The 22,507-nt window shown below is 43.4% G+C and overlaps 1 protein-coding gene across 1 annotated transcript in view; it reads right to left on the bottom strand.

Annotated features, from left to right (window-relative positions):
• Positions 1-5,437: 5,437 nt before the first annotated feature.
• The window catches only part of SV2B (synaptic vesicle glycoprotein 2B), a 58,478-nt gene continuing 41,408 nt past the window's right edge, over positions 5,438-22,507 (bottom strand). Inside the window, exons 6-13 of the mRNA XM_056500231.1 lie at positions 21,952-22,041; positions 19,699-19,809; positions 18,520-18,608; positions 17,659-17,823; positions 15,032-15,165; positions 14,136-14,336; positions 11,356-11,515; positions 5,438-10,336 (exon numbers count right to left, since the gene is read on the bottom strand). Coding sequence (XP_056356206.1) covers positions 10,153-10,336; positions 11,356-11,515; positions 14,136-14,336; positions 15,032-15,165; positions 17,659-17,823; positions 18,520-18,608; positions 19,699-19,809; positions 21,952-22,041 — 1,134 coding nt within the window. The 3' untranslated portion in view covers positions 5,438-10,152. The remainder of the gene's footprint in view (positions 10,337-11,355; positions 11,516-14,135; positions 14,337-15,031; positions 15,166-17,658; positions 17,824-18,519; positions 18,609-19,698; positions 19,810-21,951; positions 22,042-22,507) is intronic.

Below are 22,507 nucleotides of genomic sequence, written 5' to 3'. Positions count from 1 at the left end.
TGATTTGCAGAAGTCATTACTAAATGCTTGGAAGTCCACCAGCCAGGTTACCTTGATAATTTCTTTTTATGAATAGTAATAACAACAATGTCAATAAATAAAGCTAAATCATGCCCAGAGGAAAACAAAGTAGTCACTTGTGAGTTGTGCTTGCAAAGATTGGTAGTAAGAGGGCAGCAAGGACATAAAATAAGTAGGCAGCATTATCCCCCATGTCTCATTTTGAAATCAAATTAATCAGGCCACCACCCAAGGACTTTATTCATAAATGTAATGCCAAGCAGCACATTCTTGTAAAAGAGTCAAAGGGGAGCACAAGAACTAATAGCTCAGGTCTCTGACCACTGAGCAGCTCAGGACAGAAAATTTTAATGTTTTATTCCCCCATCAGCTCGAGGGCAGACACCAAACTGGACCAGGATCCCTGTGTGGCAAACAGGAAGGTCTAGATTGTTCTCCACACTGGCTTTAGTGCTTTGTGCAGTCATTAAGAGGCCTATTGAGAGCTGGGCCATTGCACTGGAGATCTCTGTGGCACAAACACTTCACCTTGTGCTCATTCCTTGTCACGTAGGAGGAATCCCTGGCTGAGTCATGCCTGGTGATTAGCTCAGCCCTCACTCCTTCCCTGCCATTATCTCAGATGGGGAATTCATTCTCAAGGATTGTGTTGCTGATAAGGGAATTCCCAGGACTACAGTGACTGAACATTTTGGATTTACATAATCTTGCTTGAAAACCAGCATTTCATTTGATGTGTCACCAGATTCCAACTATATCGAGCAAGGGAGGATACTTGGGGAAGTCATACCTGAAGAGAAAAAGGAAAACCCAGAGAGAAAAGGAGACAGAAGGTGGTTTTCCTGGATTTTGCTGTGCCATGAGACACCTCAGAGATCTAGTTAAAATCTTCTTCTAAAGTGAGAAGGAGCTGCCAGCTTTCCAGTGAGCCACACCACCACCCTAGTTTTCATTCACCTCCCCGAGCCTGGGGCTTGCACAGAGAGCAGAGATCCAGCTGTGACCAGTGTGGTGCTGGGACAGGGGTGCATGGGGCTCTGGGCAACCTGCTCTGGTGGGAGATACCCCTGTTTAACGTGAGATAATGGTCAGAAAATGGTTTGGGTTTGAATTAGGGGCATTTTGTTTGGTTGGATTTTAACATTTCCCTGCTTAATTTTCCCTTCTAGATTTCCTCTTTTTTATGAAATCCTATCTCTAATGCCTACCAAGGCATTATTTCATCCCCAGTGAACACTGGAAGGTTGCAATAATCATGTTTATGATTTAGGATATACTTAACTTTAGCCTTGAACTCTTCTGTGGTTCATGTAGCATTCACCCAGGGTTACCTCATATTTTTTTTCTCTTTAACAAGCATTCCTCCCCACAAGTTTTATACTGAACCTTGACCTGAGGAGGCAGGAAAACTGCTTATTTGGAAGCAAATGTGTAGCACTTACAAGAAAAAGCTGCTTTAATTGACCTGGAGAAAGGGCATTCTGGAATACCAGAGATAAATGTCAGCAAGGACATGGAATAATAACTGGCACCCCAGACTCAAAACCTCAGAAAATCTGTTTGAGGATGTCTCTCAAGCCCCTAAGGTAGGAGTCACCCCACACAGAGCAAAAGATCTGTCCCAGAGACCAACACAAAGGTGACATTATTCCTGTCCTTTTCCAGGTGGGATGCAAAAGGGGACAGAGTAACTTAGCAGGGTCCCACAGCTGTGCCGAGCCAGGGCTGCTCAGAACCCTTCATGGTCTCTTTGGGTAGGGTCAGAAGAGGGCTGTAAATAGTTGTTCTGAAATATTTATAGGCCTAAGGGCTCAGTACAAGGCTGCTTTGCTGTTCAGGGGTCTAAGGGTTGCTGGAAAAAATCCAAAGCTCTTATTCTTATCCTAAATAAGGAAGGATAAAAGAGCTGAGTTTATCACTCAAAGATGTATTTTGAAGTGTTGAGTACAATATTCTTTTCCCATTCTGAAGCAGAAGATTTCAAGGCTAAGAAAGGGCTCCCTCTGGAGAAATCTTGCTGACTCCTTCTGAACCCCCAGGACAGGAGTGGATCCTGCTCCTGTCCTGCCCATGGACAGGCTGCAGCCCTGGGGAGTTACATCCTCCCTGGAGTGTCTCCTTACTCTGCCAGAGAACAAAAGTGAGGAATGAAGCCACTTGAGATCTGCCTTTGGTTTCCTTGCTATTAGCTCTGTCTATATTTACCAAGTAGCTCTTTTTAAATTTTCTATGGTGAAGGAAAAGCTTTCCAAGGAATCCTATGCTCGTGGTTCTCAGAGAGAACAAATCAACACAAAATCTGTGGTGGACCTCAGCTGTGTGCAGGTGTGGTGGAGTGAGCTCCTAAGGCTGGGGTAAAGCCCTGCTTAAGAGGATCACAAGCCTCAGGCTGGGCTCTGTGGGTTCTGACAGCTGCAATGTTGATTTTAGCTGGTTGGTTCCCAGCAGGATGAGAATTCTGATCTGAATCACCCACATAGGGAAAGCATCGAGGGTTTGTGGCTTCAGGTTGTTTTGAGGTGATAAGCAAAGCACTTAGAAATACCTGACTTACATTCCTCATGCAGAGATATGGGAGAGGCTCACCAAACCACTCTGTGGTGAGGCTTCTCCTTTTAATAGCCCAGATTTTAACTGCAGAAGGTTCTGCTTTCTGGAGAAGGACCTCAATGTTGGTGACATCTTGTGATGGTTAGCTGGGCTGGAGATCTTGTCTACAAAGCCCATGGCTACAGCATCCCAGCAGGCTGCCCCAGAGCACCTAACTGCACTCTCACCACATTATTACAGGGAATCTACATCTCCCCTGGAAAATATCAGGATGTGCAGGCTGAGAAGGCTTGAAAAGCACTGCACCAGCCTACTGAAGCAGAAATTCTTATTTTCTCCTCCATAATTATGTTTGCTTTGCTTCAGGTTTGCACAACTCGCATCTCAAAAGCTTTGGCTTTGGTCAGGGCTGCTTTTTCCCTGAATTTTTGAATCACTGCTTTTTATTATTATTTTTTTTCATTACCCCTTTTCCCTGATTTTGCTGAGGGTCAGAGCCCTGTGAGCTGTATTTGCTGCAGCACCACGTCTGTCTGATGGGGGTCCTGGGCACAGCCTCCAGCAGTTACTGAAGAGCAGGGACCAGTCAATGTTGTGGGCAGCTGCTGCCATCTCCTGGTCTTTCAATCCCCCAAAAAGCTTGGACATCATCAGTAAAGTACAATAATTTAGTTTTACATATAAGTGCATACATGTGTATATATGTGTATATATGTATATAAACACACATATTTTTATAGGTGAAAAAAGAAGTGCTGAACAATAAATTTAAATATTAATTTTAGTATTTTCAAATAGTACTTTATGGGTCAATACAGTAATAACTCTGTACACTTAAAATGTTAAAAATTATATATAACCCCCTAACTGTTTGCATTATCATGGGCATGAAAGTTCTTCAGCTAATTTTCCTTGCTCAGTGAGAGCAGCAAGAAAAATCTTTTGATAGTTTTTCCTGATTTATAATCACCTGCTCACAAAAAAATCTTGTCTGAGGAGGACAGACTCACCTAGTATCAGCCCCCAAATCATACCATGGTTCGTGCATTGGCAGGGTGCTCAGTCTCCAGCAATTTCTGCCCCAAGCTGAAAAAACAGGGCTCCATTTCCCATCCACAGGGGCCTGGCCAAGTTTTGCTCTTCCCTTGTCTTTTCAACAAATGTGAACTCAGATTGCCAAGTTTGATCTCTGCTTCTAAAGTCTCCAAATTAGATCTGAGATACAGGAGCTCTGGTGAAATGATTTGCCATCTTACTATAACCTGATTAAACCACATGCCTAATATGAAGTCACTTCACAATTCAGAAGCATCACTCAAACCTATTGCTGGATTTTGTGGCTGCTAGGATTGCCATCATCATCACCCTTCCTTACCTGGGTCATTTATTAGTACCTGTGAGAATCTGTGCCAGAAAATCCACATGAAGAAAATGAGATGGTCAGGGCAGGAACATCAATATGGAAAAGCAGGAACACAGATTGGCAAAGGTTTTCATACCAACCACTCCATCCTATGTGGTCTCAGGCAGATGTGTCACATAATCCTGCTTTTAAATTCCCTGTGCCCTACTTTAAAATTAGTCAGGGGTTTTATGCACTTTTTTTATCAGCAACCCTGTCTGAACATTCAAATATGGGATTTTTCTGCTTACTGAGACTTCAGCCTTATGCAGAATGTCAACTAGCCTGGAGTAAGAACAACTCAAAAGCACCTCCAAGGCTTTCAGTGCAAATCTCTGACCTTTATCTAAAAACTCACTTTGCAGAAAATGCTTTATGATGGTGTTTGCTGATGCACGTTTTCCTACAGGCAGAACACACAGAAGGGGCTCAGGGAGGGCTGGCTCCACAGCTCTGCACTCTGTAGTTGGACATGAGCACTGCAAAATTCACAACTGGCAGCTCCCACCTGAGACCAGTCCTTACTGATTCTCACCTGAGACCAGCCCTTACTGATTCATGCCTAAAACCAGTCCTTACCAATCCCAGACTGCTGCTGGCTCTGATTCACCCAGTGGAACCCCAGCCCAGACAGGTCCTATGGGATCCAGCTGAACCCAAGCTGAGGGAAAATACCTTCATGGTTTATTTATTACATTTCCAATCTTTCTGGCTCTTTATCTCTCACTTTAATATTACCTTTAGCATGTTGCAGTGGATGTGATGAGAAGACTAATCACTGATTTACCCAACAACTTTTTAGCATTTAAATTTCTTAACTACAAGCCAGATCAAAACTCAAATCAAATCAGTGAGCCTAGAATCACTGGGATCACTGCATTTTATGTTCTGTATAAAGAAATTCTTGCATAAACCCCATAGTATGGCAGACAGCCTCCACTGCTTGTGCCATGAGCTCTTTTCCTCTACAGTTGCTGCTATTTGTATCATTGCTCTGAAAGCATGGCCTGGACAGTTAGATATATACAAAGAGCTGCAAATAAAAAGAAAGAGCTCACATCCTTAGAAATACATCCAAGAAGGGAGTGTTCTGTGGTCAAATGGTGTACAAGCCTCAAAAGCAGTGCTTCTTTGGGGGTGCATTCTTGTCACAAAGCAGAGTTTAGCTTTTTGGTCTTGCACAGCATTTGAAGATATTTCCTGCTCCCTCCTACCAGAAAATTTTTCAGGGTAAAGATTTTCTCGTGTCTTATGTTTGGAAGTGCACAGTGTGGAAGGATTTTGGTAGAAGGCAGATTTAATTGAGTTGGGATTGTTTGAGAGAGGAAGGATGAACAAGTAGCAAATATCAAAGAAAGCACCCACAGTGTCAGGGTACAAAGTTACCCAATATAGCCCTTGTAAAAAGGCTCAAAATGTACATTAAACACAAACACCACAAGAGCCATTCTTTTCTTTCAGCCTTTTAATGTGACAGAGAGAACAAAAACAAAGTCCATTGAACAGCTGCAATTTCCAGTGACGACCAGACACAGATCAAATAAAAAAAAATAAAAGGTTTTAAATGAAGAAAAGGAACCAAGGGACAGGAATTGGCTATTTCACACACAGAGCTGACAGAACATCTAAATGAAACTTTCCATTAAAGCACAATGCCAGGTGTTATTTACAGTGGGACTTGCAGTGTGTGTACATTTATATAGCACTAGCATCACATACAGCAAAGAAATTAATTTCATTTTGTTTCCTTCACAGTTCCCAGGCTTGATTCATCCTAAAAGCAGAATTTGCTAATATAAGGGTGAGAAACTGAGGGAAAAACTTAATGCAAAATAAAATGCATAGGGCTCAAATCTACACAAACCTAAAAATATTCTCTCAGGTTTTGTGACTCCTTTGGAAAGCCAAAGGACATAAGCAGGGAATATAAAAGGACCTAGGGCCTCCTTAAGAGCATCAGAGTGTACTCTGCTGTTGGAGATCTCAAAGCAGGACCTGGAGGGGTCCTGGACATCTGCAGAAAGCTCAGCTCCATGCAATCCTGCTCTGTGCCCTTGTGTGAGCCCAGCCTTGGGGCTGGACCACTCCCAGGCTCAGGGAACATCCCTCAGTGCCTCTCCAGTGTCACTGAAGGACATCAGGATGCCTGAGCACTTCCCAGTGTGCAGAACCTCTGGATATGGGTTTTCCAAGACTGACCCTCTTCATAGCCCAAGAGATCCATACACCACCATTTGTAAGTCCCACAGCATTTCAGGGAATTTCAAAGAGTGATGATGAGATGGGTAAGGAGGGGATCACCCCACCCAGCACAAGCTGCAGCACCATCACTAGGATGTAGCAGAGCCAAAGGCAGTAACAGAAGCTGTCCTGCACAGCTGGAGTAAATAAATCACAATACCACAACCCACTGAATCGACAGGGAATACAAGGAGGCAGAACTTTTATTGTAATACCACTGGTCTTTAATAAGAGTATCAATAGTGCTTGGTGTTCCTATATCAACCTGTGTCTGCTGCTCAGAAATTCAGCAATGGACTCCTCCAACCTCAGTGCTGGACAGCTGAAGTCACAAAGCCACAGCAGGCCAGTTTGGCTTCCCCAGACTCACCTTTCCCATGCCACAATGTCCCTGGCCAAGTGGCTGTCCTGGTGTGCCACACACACATGAGGAGATCCAGCTGTCCTCTAGAAAACATCTTTGGGATTTAAGGCGAGTCCCCTGCCTTGGTCCTCTGTGTCCCTGTTGCAGTGAGGTTCATGAATCCATGAGCTGTGCAGAGACCATCAGGGGACCTGTGGTCAGCAGATTTCTCTGTGCATGGTCCAGTGTATCCAAGTCAGAGACTGTTCACTGTGGCAGACGTGGGCAGGGGAACTGGGGGAGGAAGTGTGCTGGCCCTTCAACAGCAGATTTTACAGCAGAAATTGAGCTGAGCCATCAGAGGAGGTGCCTGAGGAGAAATCTTCCCTTGCTTGAGGCTCAAGGATCCATGACTGAGGCTAAGCCTAGCAGGTGGCCAAGGCTTGAAACTGAGCCCAAAACAAGCCCCAGGCAATGCAGAGGGGTCTGCAGCCAGCAGCTGTTTTGCTCTGGAGAGCAGCAGTGTGACACCTGTGCTGATTTACATGGCAAGGACAGCAAACAAACACACTGGGAATATTGACTGAGCTGTCCTCACTGAACTGGGTGGGAGATGTCAGCCCAGGTGCCACAAAGCCTGAGCTGGAGTGTTGCCCTGGATCTCTCTGTCCCTGATGAAGAGGAATATCCAGGGCAAGTCATCTCCAGCTGGGCACAGGGCCTGGGCAGGGTCCCATGGATTGCCTCTGAGAACAATGGCAATCCCTTCAGTCCAGTCCTAGGTGATGAGAGCTCTCCTTAGCTCTTCCTTTCTTCCTTCTCTGCTCATTGTTCTTTATCTCAGGCTCTCCTGTGCCAGCTGTGCTGTGTGTTTGCTCTCTCCTGTTACATCCCAAACTCCCTGGTCAAGCCAGGGCTAGGAGCCTTGTCCCAGCACATGCAATAAATATCCCTTAGCCCTCAAGTGACTGCCCCATGGATTTTAGGGCTGCAAAGAGTTTCCAGGTGACATTGACTATGAGATCCTATCCCTTGTCCCAGCTGGTCTGTGAGGTGAGGTTTAGCAGCCTGTGAAAGAGCCATCCTGTAAAGTTTCTAAGGTTGGATTATATTTCCTAATATTACTTTGCCATTTCTATCTCCTCAAGATTTCAGTTTCTTCTTCTTTTTCTCTGAAAATTAACAGGGAAGTTTTGCAAAATAAATGATGTCATTAATGTCACTGCAAAATGTCAGTGGAGAACCCAAATAGGTTTGCTGTGAGACTTGGGTGACATGTAAATAGGAATGGTACACAAAATAAATATTTAGACAAATAGGTTCTGGCTCCTCAGAGCAGCACAAGCAAATAGTCCAGGAAATGAAACAAAATTTTACCCCCCTGCCCAGTTGCAGTGTGATAATTGGCAAGCACAGCCCAAAAAAGTGGATGAAACCTAAAGGTCATGGTGATCTTTTGTGTTAAAATACATATTTAAAATGTTTCTCATCGTGCAAAAGGACCAGATATTCTTAGAGAAAAAACCCACATTCTGGGCTGTGATTCTGAACAGCAGCTGTGAACTGCTGCCAAAGGACATAATTACATTCACTCCTACCTTAGAGATGGAACCTTGCTGCTTTGAAGACAAATAAATAAAATAAATAATAAAAAGCAAAGCCCAAAGCTACCCATAAAATGAAGAAATGAGGCATAATATAAGCTCAGTTATTACAGCAGCTTGTGATTTTATCAATTTCATAAACCTCAGAATAAAGGTCAAAAATCTCAAACAGCCCACTGTAGCCTGGCTGATCCATGAGTGTTTATCCCTGATTGACACGATGATAAAAGTGATGCTCATTAGAGGCTTTTGCCTCATTGGCAAGGGTTTGCTGCTTGTGATCCAAGCCTGCTGAGTGTCCTTCAGCTGCCCCTGCAGCAGCACCAGGCTGACTCCCAGAGCTGCAGCCTAAGAGCAAGGGGCTCACACCCCAAAGCAGGGGTGTGAGACATCACTCCTGCAGGTCTCAGCCTAGCCTTGCCTGGTTTTCTCTGAAAAAAATCATCAAAAAAGCAAAAACTAACAAAAAAACAACGAAGAAGATCCAACAAAAGGTAAATGAGAAGATCATCAGCAAAAGTACAAAATAACTTTTATGCCACAAAATATCCTGGTTTGACAGATTAGCTGCACTATGTGGTGGTTTCAGATCAATTCAGGTCTATTGCTGAGCTTGTTGAAGGGTATAATTAGTGTTATCTCATCCAATGTGAGCTCTGGTGTGTTATTGAACAGGATGCTTTTCATTCTGGTTTCCCAAGAAAACACACCCCAAAGTATACAACTCACTTTGCCTCTAGGTGCAACAGAACTTAACTCATATGGTAAAAAGGGCACACAAATTTCAGAAATGTTCTCCACAGGATATCAAACTAAACTGTGCCACTTAATGGGGAATTTAATGTTCTGTACAGTGAAAGCTTGCTGTGTGCATTCCCTGTGTAACAAGTTAAATGGCTTTAAGTAACTGTGCTTACAGTGTTTCAATGAGACCCAAGTATATTAGAAAATCAAGCATCATATTCTTCAAATAATATGGCTAAAATGCTGGTAAATTCACAGTTACCATACTCTAGGTATTAGGCAAAAATCCCCTATTTACATTGGATAATATATACACATTTGGTTTGTGGAATGCTCCAATATCATATCAACTTCTCCTCTGTGAAAGTTATAGGAAAAAGAATCCCTCTTAATCATTATAGAAATATATATTCCCAGCCACTAATACATTTCAATATTTGGTATCTGGATGTAAATAATAAAGTATCACTAAATCAATCCTGATAATCTTGAATTACTGGGATTTGTTTTTAGTGTTACTCTTAAAATCCTCTTAAGGGTGCAGAAATTAAAAATCCTAAATTTTAATAGCTGATCACTTCAATGGGTGTGTGTACGTTTGCAAGTAGGTGTAAATACAGATATATATAATTATTTAGGTATTTCTCTTCCACAGCAAGAAGGTGCCTAGTGATTCCCTGGGCCCAGGTGAAGACAGCAAAGGTCTTTGAAGCTCTGAGTCTTCTGAGACAGCTGAGCACCCACCCTCACATCCTCGAGAAATCGGGATTCTCTCTCTTCCAGGTGGGTGGGGTGGTGATCCCAAAATCAAGACAGCTGGGGTGCCTGCAACTCTTAGCCCTGTTGGGTTTGCTACCTGCCTCCCCAGGATGCTGTGTCCCAGTGGGTGGGCAGGCAGGGCAGGGTGTCACAGCGGGGCAGAGGCAGGAGGGTCGGGTCTGTCCCCGTGTCACACCCGGGGGGCTCACAGCGCTGTCTGGTGTCCTTGCAGGGGGATGCACGGGGACAGGGGGGCTCCCAGCTGGAACCCAAGCTCTGCAAGGGGTGTGTGGGGGCTGCATGCACCAGTTGTGGCTGTAGTAAGGTCAGAAACGATGGTTTTGTTCATATCCCTGCGGGTTTTCTTCCCCTCTGCCATCTCGCTTTGAGGTATCGACAGAACGAACATTTTGGGTATTCCAGACATGGCTCTTTTTTTGTTCTTCTTCTACTCCTGCCCTCCCCCCACACCCCCTGGGCTCTGCTGCTCACATCAGGACCTGTTCTCGAGTCTCTGGCAGGCGCAAGGCGAGCAGGCCCCCTCCCACCAGGGCGGAGGAGGCCAGCAGGATGGGAACCACCTTGGTTATCCCTACGAAGGAGGAAAAGATGGAGTTCCCCAGGATGGCAGCAAACTTGCAAAGCCCATTGAGGATGCCAAAGGCTGTTGCCCTGTGGGGAGGAAAAGCAGAAAGCAATGGTTAGGAAGGAGGTTCTGGCACAGCTACAGAAGGTTTGGATGGGTAATTTTGTGAATGGTCTTATGTTGCACAGGCTAAACTTCTAGCAAGTAAACCTGGGCAGAGTAAATAAGAAGATAAATAGATGCAACTGTTTTGCATGTCTGTGTGAATGAGGAGAATGTCTGTGTGCACTCATTTCTCCTTTTCATCTCACCTTCTCCCTAGCCCTAGAGGGGCCCACTCTGTCAGTCTTTTTCCTCCCCAAAGACAGCAGGACAAAATCTGCTCTAGATCTCCTCAAAGCCTTTCCAAGGGCTACCTGGAATGGGTTGTCAACAGAGAAGCAACCACAGCTCTCCTCTAAATCCTGTTTCAGCCACCAGCTAAAAGCACACTACTTTCAATGTAGAGTCCTTCTCCTTCATTTCTGACTTCCCCCAACATTCTGAAAAAGGTGAAAAGGGGCTTGTAATGTTGTAAGGAAAGATTTATTCTGCAAGACATTGTCCCAAAGTCTCCTGTTCTACCCCATATCCCAAATCACTCTGTGAACAAGTTTTCTCCAGGTTTTGGAGGGGAAATCTGCCCCAGTGATAAGCCATGATAAGGGCTTGGGGATGCAGTGTGAAAGGCCAGGCCTCCATGCACATCCGTGGAAATGATAGAGTACATCTTTCATTTGGTGGCCCTGCCTCTGGCTTGGGGTTTAGAACTCACTGATCTTTAAGGTCCCTTCCAACACAAACCATTCTGTGATATCATGAATCTATGATTCTTTATCAGCTCATAATTTCTATATGTCCACCTGATCCCCGTGTTCAACCTGCCACTCATGCAGAATTATGCTTGAAAATGTCTCTACTTACCCAGCATTACACAACCCTGAAGGACGGGTGAAAGTAAAATAAATAAAAATATACATCTTCCCCACCCACAAGTCTCTAGGGCAGCTTTTTCTGTTGGGGACCAGGTAGAGGGTGGAGAGTAAAGGGGAAGTGTGCTGAGCACCTTTTGTCGGTGGGGTAGAGCTCGACGGTGATGACATCCAGGGCGTTCCAGGCGGCGATGCTGGCCCCGCAGAAGAGGCACTGCCAGCCGATCATCGCCGACTCGCTGTTCCCGAAGAACAGGAAGAAGCAGCACACGGCTGAGATCAGCATCGAGCCACCTGCGGGGCAAACCAACAGAAAAACTCTGGCACCAGCTCCCCCTGTCCACAGCTGAGCAAACACATTTGTTAAAGATGGCTTTCGAGCGATGGCGCTTCATCCCAGTAAGAATTAAATCTGTGAGTGTGGACACTGCTGAAGGCTCATGGAAAAACCCAACTTGGATTTTTCCCAGGCTGTTGGGACTTTTCTCAGAGATAAACAAGAGAGGGAAGAATGAATAACATAAATGAACACCTGTTGTTGATCACAGAGCCATGTGAGTGTCTTGTGATGTTTTGCAGAAAGCATGTTTTCAGAGAGGTGTTGCCTTCTTGGACCAATGAGTCTTTTCTATTTTGTATTACACGAACTACCCTATATATAAGTGTAGTTTTCTTCAAATAAAAACTCTCTTTTACTTCTCCATTACACAAAAAGCTATATTGCATTATCCTTTTCACCGCTCTCCTATAGCTCAAATGCAACATGTGAGCATCCAAAAACACCCCAGTGCTGCCTATCTGTCACACTCTGGTGCTGGAAACCAGCCTGGAAATGTTCTCAATGTCCACCTGATCTTGCTGATAGTCCTGCTCTGCAAAGACTGTGAAGACAGGCTTTTCCAGGCAGGCTTCCAGCATCTCAAACTTCCAGATGGACACAGGAAGAGCAGAGGCAAGTAAACATGAAAGTCAATGAGGAGGAAGCATCATTGAGAAGGTTTTTCAACTTGAGTTTCAAGTGATAAGCTTGTGTATTTCATATCATATTGAAGTCACTTGACACATTTCTAGTCCCAATTAGGATAATTTACAGTCACTTGTACGAAGCACTTGAGGTCTCTTTTAATTATAAGAACATCATTAGATTTCATGGCACATTTGCACAGGAGCCATAATTTTATGAACATCACCAAGGGAGAAAGTGAGAGCATTCATGCTCAGTTAGGCACAGTTCAGATTCAGAAATATTAATAGCTACATCACTGCTTTCTACCCCACTGGGAATTTTCACCTGAAAGACAAAATTTGTGAAAAATCAAACTATTTTTCACCAGAATGTTCTGTTATCACTGAAATATTTCCATTTATTACCAGAAAAGCAAACTATTTTCTCTGTCATTTGGTGGTTTTAGAGTCAATTTAATGCCATCCAAAATAATTTGGATGCTGAAGTGTACTTAAAATGTTTTAATTTAGACATTATATTGCATCTTGCTACTGCAGTGGCCTGCCTATGAAAAGTCCTGTTCAGGACTCCATGTCCACTTCTGCTCCATGGTACAAGACCAAACTACATCCCCAGAGTGTGGTGTGGATCTTCCCCCTGCTGCAAAAGCCCAGTCAGCACTGGTCACCATGAGATCTGCTGTTTTGTACAGGAGAAGGCTTGGCAGGATGTCATAAAAATCAACTGAAGCCTCAGTGAGGCACATAGCACAAAGGAGAAATTCAGTTTTCCTGTTAAGCTGACCAGAAATAATATGTTTGACAGAGTGATACAGGTGGGATGCCAGAAGGCTCTTTCAATTGGAAATTCCATAGTGAAACATTTCAGCGTGATGTTACTAATTTTTGTCCTGTTCTCTTCGTTTTGCAGGAGAAATAAGCATTTAGGGCTCCAGCTGTCATCCCAATTCCAGATGAAAATGCTGAAATGCTGACATGTTTGCAGGACGGACAATCTGATTCTCATTCAGCTTCCTCTAATTTATTTCTCACAGACCCTGTGGTTTGTTTGGGTCTTTTCCAAATTCACCCCATGAATGCTCATTTTCCCTCAGTGTGCATTCCTGAGACATCAGTCATCTTGCTCTACTTTAACCTGTCTGAATGTGAGGCTGAGCTAAACCTTCCCTCTGCTCTCAGAGGAGAGAGAGGAGCTCAAGAGAGGATTCATCCTTTACCCCTGAGCCACATCCCTGATTTTATTACCTTCCTTTGGCTATCCCTCAGGGCATGATTCCCATAGTACCAGGAGAGCAAGGTCTGAACCCTGGAGGCTGCAATACCAGCAATTCCCAAAGTATCCATAAAGCTGGTAAGGTGATAACTCAATAACTCATTCCCATGATGCTAAAGGGTGGCTCCTTTCTTGGCTGTGGCATGGTCAATTTATTCACCATATGGTCTCTGAAGCTGCTTGTGCAATCATTTGAACATCAGATAAAAAAACAAAAGAGGGAACTCCTGGGCTGTCAAGCTGCCACATCAAATAATCTTTGTGAATATTCATTGCTACAAGCAAAATGTTCATTTATTTATACAGAGGCTTTGGACTTCAGCAGCAAATCAACAGGACCAAGAGGCCCTTTTTTAGCTCTGACTGTTTTGCTGAACACTGGAAAACATGCAGGATTTGGCAAATAGGCAAAATAATAATAAAAAAAAGGTATTATAGACAAAGAGAAAAGCAGGGTGAGAAGGTGAGGAGTAGATCACTTGCTCACTGCCGTGGAGTAGATCACCTGCCTCACCCTGTAGTCTTTATCCTTCTGCTCCTTTTGTTTTGGGGATGTCTCATTCCCACAGAGCCATGCCCTGTGCAGACACAGAGAGCTTTTCAGAGCCCTTCAGAGGGCTCTGTGCAGGGCTGTGCTCCCTCCATGCCCTGCCCCATCACCCGTGTCCCACTCACCGATCATCTTTATCCTCCCGATTTTGTCCATGAGCAGTGCAGAGATGATGTTGCCTGGCAGCACGGACAGGCTGCCCAGGAAGCTGACCAGGTAGATCAGAAAATCATTGTCCTCCTCAAAGTCGATGTGGCAGCCTTCCTTCTCACTCATGAACGTGGTGTTGATGAGCCTGCAGTTGATGAATTTGTGTTCGTAGAGATCTGTGAGGGAAAGAGGCAAAGGCTTGAGCCTGCTTGGCTGAATCCTTCACACACAGCAAGGACCAAACCACAGACCCAAGAGAAGTTTCTCATTCAATGGAAATGACCAGGGAGTATTTATTTCAGTGGAAATTTATTAGAGTGGTAAACTCTGGCTGAGTCTTGGGCTCCTGGTAGATGCAAGCTCATACACTCCTTTTATTTGTGGAGCCACCTGGGTAAGCATCTCCATGCCACAAGGACAGGGCAATGCAGGCTTTGGTTTTCTTAGCATTATAATTTGTAAGAGCTTTTTTGGTATAAATTAGTGACGATTTTACTGCTGATAGCCTTCAACTGCCAGTGGCTTGAAATTATATTTTAAGCCAGTTTTACTGAGTAGAGCTGTAAAGTGCTGAGAATTTTGCCATTACTTTAACCAGTCAGGGCCTGAGCACAGAATTTTGCATTTCCCATGTAACACCCAGAGACACCAGAAGCCATGGGGTTAAAATCACTGATGGAGCAACCTGAGGCTTCCTTCCAAATGCATCACACCCTTTTCCTCCAGCATCACTCTCATCACCCAGCACACATTCACACAGATCCCTACCATCCTTTCTCCCAGGAAGCAGATAAAACAGTTCTAATAAAATAGTTTTCTGATAACATAGTTCCTAGTTACAGAGATGACACTGCAGCAGGAATCCCATTACCAGTGTTATAAAAGACAGTAGAGATGATGGTGCAGTTTTCAAAGAAGGTCTCACTGGATCTCACATCTTCAAAGTAGCAATCCTCAAATAATGAATCCTCAAATCTCACTTCCTTGAATTTCATGCCAATAAATCTGTGGGGCAGGAAACAGAACTTCACTCTGTGCTTTAAGATATTTTCTACACTGTATAGTGTGCAGTGGCTGTTTCAAGAGACAGAGCACTAATTCCAATTTCTGGTGTCATTTACAGAAAAGGTGTTGCTTGAATGCATAACTCCTTCCAGGTCCTTCTGTGTTTTATTAGGAGAGAAGGCTCTGAAGAGGTATTTTCTTTAAAGAGACATGAATCTTTTAGGATTTGGGCAGTTTTTCTATTTCTCAAAATAATCACATCTGAGAAAATGTGCTTCTAAAGCTGAGGGGACACAAATCCTGTCATGTTCAGTCCTAGTCTGCCTGAAGAACACAGAATTTCACTTAATGCAGGGCATTTCCTTCATGAGCTGACCTTGATGCTTTCCTTAGTCTCTCCCTTCCTCCATCATAAATAAAACCAGACATTATCAGGAGCTTATTGAGCCATTTGGTGAAAGGTTTCTGACAGTTGTTTAAACTCAAAGTGATTTTTTAAGTGAAAATGCAGTAGGGATTCTGGAGTGAGTGGGGAGATTATCTGAGTTCTGCTTGTAACCATCTCTGTTCAAGGTTTATTACTTATCATGTAATGAAAACAGATTTCACTAAAAATAATAAACTGTGTCAGGTGATTGATTTCTCCTCTGGTGGGAAGTGTGACATGTCTGACCTGGCTGCCTGGAGGATGACACAATATTGATTTACCTGTGAGATTTTGCAGGAGCACTGAGAAGATGTATTAGGTAATGCACAGGCACGTTTAGAAGATGTAAGGAGCTATTAAGAACAAGCATTATTGCTCTAGTTAAAGAGGCCATGACTGTCAGCAGATGAGAAAAACCCTTCTAACATATACTCTGCAGCTTAATTGAATTGGGCACTTTTAATACAGCATAACGTGATGGTTGTTTACACCTTTAAATGAGCACTGCAGGGCTTCTTGACTGAGCCCACTAGCAGAAATTATTAATGCACAAAATACCACAAGAAGATTATTCAAGTGTTTTGCTCCATGTAGAGGGTCTCACAGGTTACAGCAAAACTTAAGCTGTTCTGCATTTGCTCAGTGATGTATTTGCCTGTGATGTATTTACTCCCAAAGGCTGTTAAAACCCTTTTCCCCCCTGCAGTTTGCTTTCCTAACACTCAACTTTAGAAGAGTCAGATAGCAATGGCCTGGTGATCTGTGAAATTTTAGCTCACAGCCCAGGGCTGCAGGGAAAACACAGCTGTAAGCCATACTGAGATAACTTCTGGGCATAACTGCAATTTAGCTTGGTGAAGGTTTGAGTACTTGAAATGGAGAGGACCAAGGCAGGAGAATAGTGATTTCCATCACAGTTTTACGTCTTCATCCAGCAAGGTGCTGAGTATCCTCAATTCTCAATGAAGTCACTTCAAATTCAGCACCTCTTCTAGGCATAGAAGAATTCTCCCCAATCTGAATTTAACCAACATCCACTTCTCACCACTTTCTTTTGGGGAACAGGAGTTGTGGGGCCAGGTTTGCATCAAGCTCAGCTCCTTGCTGCAGGGAAGGACATGGGACACATGCTGGGGTCCCCCACCAATGTATATCAAATATATAACAAGGAAATGGGGATAAATAGTTCTGAGGGGATTGGAACAACCTGTCTGGGCAATGAGATGTGGTTTCAGCTGTGAAGGTTAAAATAAAGAGTGTTTTGTGTAACATGGGGAGGAGCTCCCTCCAGCAAGGCTGCTGGAGCAGCAGCTTGTTAGGTCTACCCTGGGCAGTGAGATCACAGAAATTACATAGAGATATTTTTTCTTTTTTTTGGGATTTTAAAAAGTAATCATGGAAAGACTAGGATTTACATTGCTGTGGAACATAGGATGATTTGGGTCCAGGCTGGGCACAGAAGAAAAAACAAGTCCAGCCCAAACAGGAGGAAAAAAGAAAGGAAAGTGATAATGTTCTGCTAGAGCAAATTCAGACTTCAAAACACTGAAAGAGAAGGTGACACACTCGTCTGTGGGGAGACAGTGACTGCAGTGGGAGAGGCACACAGCTTGCTCTAAAGGGCTGCAGGATGGAGACTGGGGTAGTTAATACAGAGGACTCCAAGAAGAAATAGCTTTATATTTTGGAAATACAGCAGCAATTTCATTACCAGTGGCTGCCCAAGCCCAGTAGATGTCAGTGTGGGCTAAGGAAAGAGAAATCACCTCTGCATCCAGGGCTGCCCAGCACAGCCAGGTGGGCATTCACTGCCTGATCCCAGCACGGGGCTGCTGGAAGCAGGACTCCTCACAGGGCTTCTGCAGAAGTCAGTGACAGAGGTAAAGTAGGTGCAAAACCAGATTAAAATTATATTTTGTCAAAAACTGCCTCTGGGATTTGAGAGATTTAGATTGAGTGTCCAAAAGAACAACAGAGAGGTTCAAGTTGATGGAAAATGGAAAAGAAAGAGCTCTCTAGAAATTTATTTCAGTTTGAATACATCAAAGCAAATTCTGTTCACTTACTTGTCGTTCCTGTACTCCCCATTTCTGTGGATCTGGTTTTCCAGGGTGAAATTAAAGGTGAAATGGGACACTTCTTCCTCATCAAAGATCTTCACTCGGGATTCATATGCCTCATCTTGGAAATAGCGGATCATGTCAGGGAACCAGACAATAAGGCCGTAGTAACTGCAGCAGGATTGACACACGTCAGGGACACAAGATCCTTCCAAAGATCTACTTCACAGCTTGTCAACCTGTTGAACTCCAAATGTGGATGCATGTCTGACATGAATTTTTGCTCAGTCTTAGGACTGAGCAAACTGTTTCTGCACTCTAAGCAGCTGCTGATCTCAGGAGTGTGCTGTTCCATTCCCTCACCCTTGAAGCAGGACAATTCATTTCAATCCTCCTTGGCTGGGGAATAAAGAAATGTGCTAACCCATTGAATTAGCAGCAGAAGCAAATTAGGCTGATTTCTGCAAGTGTGCAGTTGAAGTGGGAAGTAGACAAAAGTTGCCTGTAGTTTAGATTTAGACTACCCTGAGTGGTTTTGATCTAGACTAAGGAAGAGCTGAGAATCTGGCAGGATCGTGTCTTTTGTGTGTGAGTGTGGACAATGTCAAATGGAGGATCTAAAGGTGAGAAAGTCAATTTATTACTGTGCTACCAACCACTTCTCAACTCCTGATTTGTTCAAAGAACCTTGTACTTCATATAAAGCAACCAGATTGATCAATATTTGTAGGAGAGCAAGGCTTGGTTCATAAAGACTCTAAAAAAAGTCCAGGATTAATTCTGTAACAGTTAATTTAAATAAATAACTATTCAGACTCTGAATAGTGCTTTAGTTTCCTGAAAAATATAAAGAAATATCGTCCTTACCTTAAGGCCATTGTAAACCAAACCACAGCCAGCATCAGTGTGTTCATCCTGTACTGGGCTGTTAAACAATATAGCACGTTGTCCCAAACCTACAAATCCACAAGAAGGAATTAGCTGCCAGGACACCCCAGCAGACACTTGACAGCTTAATTTCTGAGTGCATCATAAACCTAATGTCAGAAAAATGGGTTCATTAGGAGAAGGTCAGATATGTGGCTTATATTCATTTTTTTTTCAAAATTATATTTATCGAGTAAATGGCTTACAAAAAAATCACTTATTCAGCTCAGTGCAAGAGTACTTGATCTGAGCCCTCTGTAATGAACTGGAGTGCATGATTAGTGCTGGGTATGAGGCAGTGTCTCTCAGGTTATATCAGCAAATGTGGGTATGAGATTATTCTCAGACCCTCTGACTTTATCTTTTCAAATACATGTGTGGTGTCAGGAGTTCTTTCAAACTGAGATCCAAAGCTCTCTGAAGAGCAAAAGCCTGAACACAGCTGGCACTTTAGGAGGTATAAGATGAAATCAGATAAGGATGAAGCCAAGCAGGAGGCAGACCAAGATCTGCTCTTGACTCATTACAGAAAGTGCTGCCAAGAACATGAGGGGATGTAACTCCTCAAGCTCTTATCTTGCTGTGAAAGTATAGTAATAGTATAGCACCTGCATTGCTATTAATTAAGAAAACTTTCCTTTATTTTCAGCTCATCCTTCAAGACTAGAAATTCTAGCAAGATTTTTCACATGGGCATTAGGTGAGCAGCATAGCAGGTGTGAAGGGTTAAATTAGCCTAGGAGACAATACAACATTCTTAGAAATTTGGTCTCAGCAGGAACAAAGAGCAGACACTTTCTGCCTCCACTGCAGGTGGTAATTTCACTTAGGCTTGGGGAGAGAATCAATATTTATCTGCTCAGGAGGAGAGCCAAGCGCTTGGGGCTGTGGCTGGTCCAGCTCTGCTCTGCTGGATGGCAGAGATGCTCACAGGGGCTTTGGGGGCTGGCAGCATGGCAGTTTGCAGGTGCACACATCTGAGCAGAAAGTGCAGTCAGATTACAGCTCTTTGCAAAAAACAGAAGGTTTTCTGAGGTGAGAGTCAGGGTTTCAAGGTACAATGACCTGAAGCAAAGAGGCACTGGGGCACTGAGTGAAGTTTTTTTTTCTTTTCTTTACCTGTTTTAAAGTAGTTGTGATTCTGACCAGCCACCGTTGGTACCAGGTCCCTGTTGAGCTCTGGATTTCAATAAATTCATCTACTTGCTTTGGAGTTTTGATATAGGAAACCTGGAGAAAAAAAAAATTAAAAAAAAAAAAAAAAAAAAAAAAAAAAAGGAAAAGGAAAAAAAATTGGACTAAAATTTCTAGAATTGATCTTGGGTGGATTTAAATTCCATTGTTTTCCATGCAATGTTTCCACCTAATAACCCATATTATTTTTTCCTTGAAAGTTAGCATTAGTAATTGAGCTAATTGATTTAATTACAGCAAGAGACTATTAACAGAAATAAGCCTTCCTTCCTTCTTTTAATCCATCCCTTTATCCTCTCTCTCTCTCTCTCTCTCTCTCTTTCTTCCACGAAATATTTTAAGTTCATCATGTCCATTTCAATCTTTCATTTGCTGGCTAATGTACCTGTATGCTACCTTATTTCTCTATCTTCAGGTTCCCACTACAAATTAGGACTCAGAAAGTATAGTAAAAATTATCTCCAAGATCAGCCACTTGTACCCAAACTGTATCCTCAGGATTTCATTCCAGCTAGCAGGAATATTTCTCATTCAACATCTTTTAAATACCACTGACAGAACTTCTATGACAAATGAATGTGTAGATGGGAATCTTTGCAGCTGAAAATGCATCCTGCCATCAAGTGAGCCCACACAATTCAATCAATTTGCTTCACCAAATTCAGTCTGAATTTTCACTGCTGAATACCTGAACTGGACTGCTCAGGAAAACATACAAATGGATCACGGTAAATATTTGCTTATAACTTTAATTAAAGGACATACTCAAGGAAAACAGAGCTGTTTGTAAACACATGGAGGAGGTGAAAATCTGCTGAATAAATTTCTGAGTAGAGCGAGCGCCTCGGCTCAGCTGCGGAGTCTCCGCACTCCTCATCCTGGCACTGAATAAATGTCAGATCTGGGAACTGTCCCGTACCAGCTGACTCACCACAAACTGACAACTTCTGGCCTATCAGAAGAGCACAAAAGCTGAGTTTGTGCCACACCAGGAGCACTGATCAGCCCCTGTGCCAGTGGGTGTCAGTACATCTCGGCTCAGCCGCTGCCTCGAGGTGTGATCCCCAGCTCAGCTCCTCCACTGCAGTCACGACTCTTGCACGGAGTAACGAGCACTAATGGAGGCTGTACAGCTCCTAATTCATTCTCCTACTCAGCTCAGACTCTCACAGTGCCCTACTTTGTGAGATATATATATATTGATATGTATTTATACTTGAGCTTCATTTCCCAGCTCAGAGTTACAGCAAAGCCAGCGATGGATTTAAAGAAAACGTCTCTCTCACCTTTGCTATCAGGGCTTGCATCACTCAAATGGTTGGTAGCCTAAAAATAACACATGCTCATTTAGATCCTACATGAACCTGCCCACAATTGTCATGCTCAGATATGGAACTTTAATTTCCTTGAAGGATCACTCCCGAGAGGCACAGTTTCCTGACAACCTTCTGAACATGGAGCGTTGCTCTCCTTGATCAAAAATACATTTCACACACAAGTGTATCTCCTTTTTTCCACATCCTTTAAAAGCATGTGTACTCTCATCTTTAAAAGAATAAATCAAAAATTCTTCCCTGGCTGGCTCACCAGGATTTTACAGCTGTATTATAGTAATTTGCAGCTAACCTCAGCATAAACCTCTCCTCTGATTTTGCTGTTAACGACTCTGCTGGTGTGACCTTTTTCACAACAAGCAGCAGACCAATGAGTAATAGCCACTCATCCCACTTTCCCTTGGAGAGATTAAAGACTGGGTACGAGGCAGGTGGAGTTTGGAAAGCTCATTAGACAGTACATGAAGTTTAATCAGACTTTGATTAGAAGCCAGAATGGAGAAAGGAGTGACTCAGGTCTCCCTCGTGGCTAATATCTCTCTTATTTTGTTTTAGTCTCTTAGAGCAGGCCAATTAAGCACGTGCATAATTGAGAAATCACTGGTCTGAAGGATGTAGAGTAACACCAGGAATGAAGACTACCCACTGCAACTGACAGACTTGACTAATTATTGGAAAAGCACACCAGCATCTAAGTCTAAACGCACAAAATACTTCTCACAGTCCTTTTTCTGGTTGCTGGGGGAGAGATTACATTGAAAGAATCCTGAGGAAGAATAAAGTGCTGTGCTGCACTAAGGAGGGCATGTCCAGTTTTTCTTAACCCTGGCTTTGCTCAACTCACCGTAAACACCCGCTCTGGCTCGCCCTTGGCCCGCATGTTGGTGTCATGGACTTGCTTCAGTATCATCCAAGCTTCATCATGTTTACCAATCTGAAAACAGCCAAGAGAAGGAAAGCCAGCTCTGTAATTTATCAATGCACAGAGGGAAAGCAGTTCTAGGGGTCCAGCAGAGTGGAAAAGCACACAGCCAGCCTGGGCTGCATGAAACCCAAAGAGCTGAAAGTGTGGTTGGTATGCACAGAGTGCAGCACCTCTGTGCTGGAGAAAGGAATTGTCCTAAAATTGCCTGAGGCAGAAAAGGGGTCAGGGATAGAGCTTTAAAACAGATGAAAGAAGAGGAGATGGATGAGAACAGGACTCTCATCCCAGCTCTGCTAAAGACTTGCAGGCTTGGACTATGTATAGCTACATTTCCCATCTGTGAATTGGAGATACAGAATACTTGCTTAAGATTGCTGAGGTGTAAGCATTTTACTCAGTGAAATGTACTTTGCCCTTTGCTCTACCACCAGGATTCAGTAGTTCCATGCCCAAACTCTGCAGATGTTTTCAAAGT

Source organism: Oenanthe melanoleuca, chromosome 10, assembly GCF_029582105.1.
Source record: "Oenanthe melanoleuca isolate GR-GAL-2019-014 chromosome 10, OMel1.0, whole genome shotgun sequence".
Taxonomy (NCBI): Eukaryota; Metazoa; Chordata; class Aves; order Passeriformes; family Muscicapidae; genus Oenanthe; species Oenanthe melanoleuca.
The sequence above is the reverse complement of the archived record's forward strand: the minus strand, read 5'-3'. Positions and strand labels throughout refer to the sequence as shown.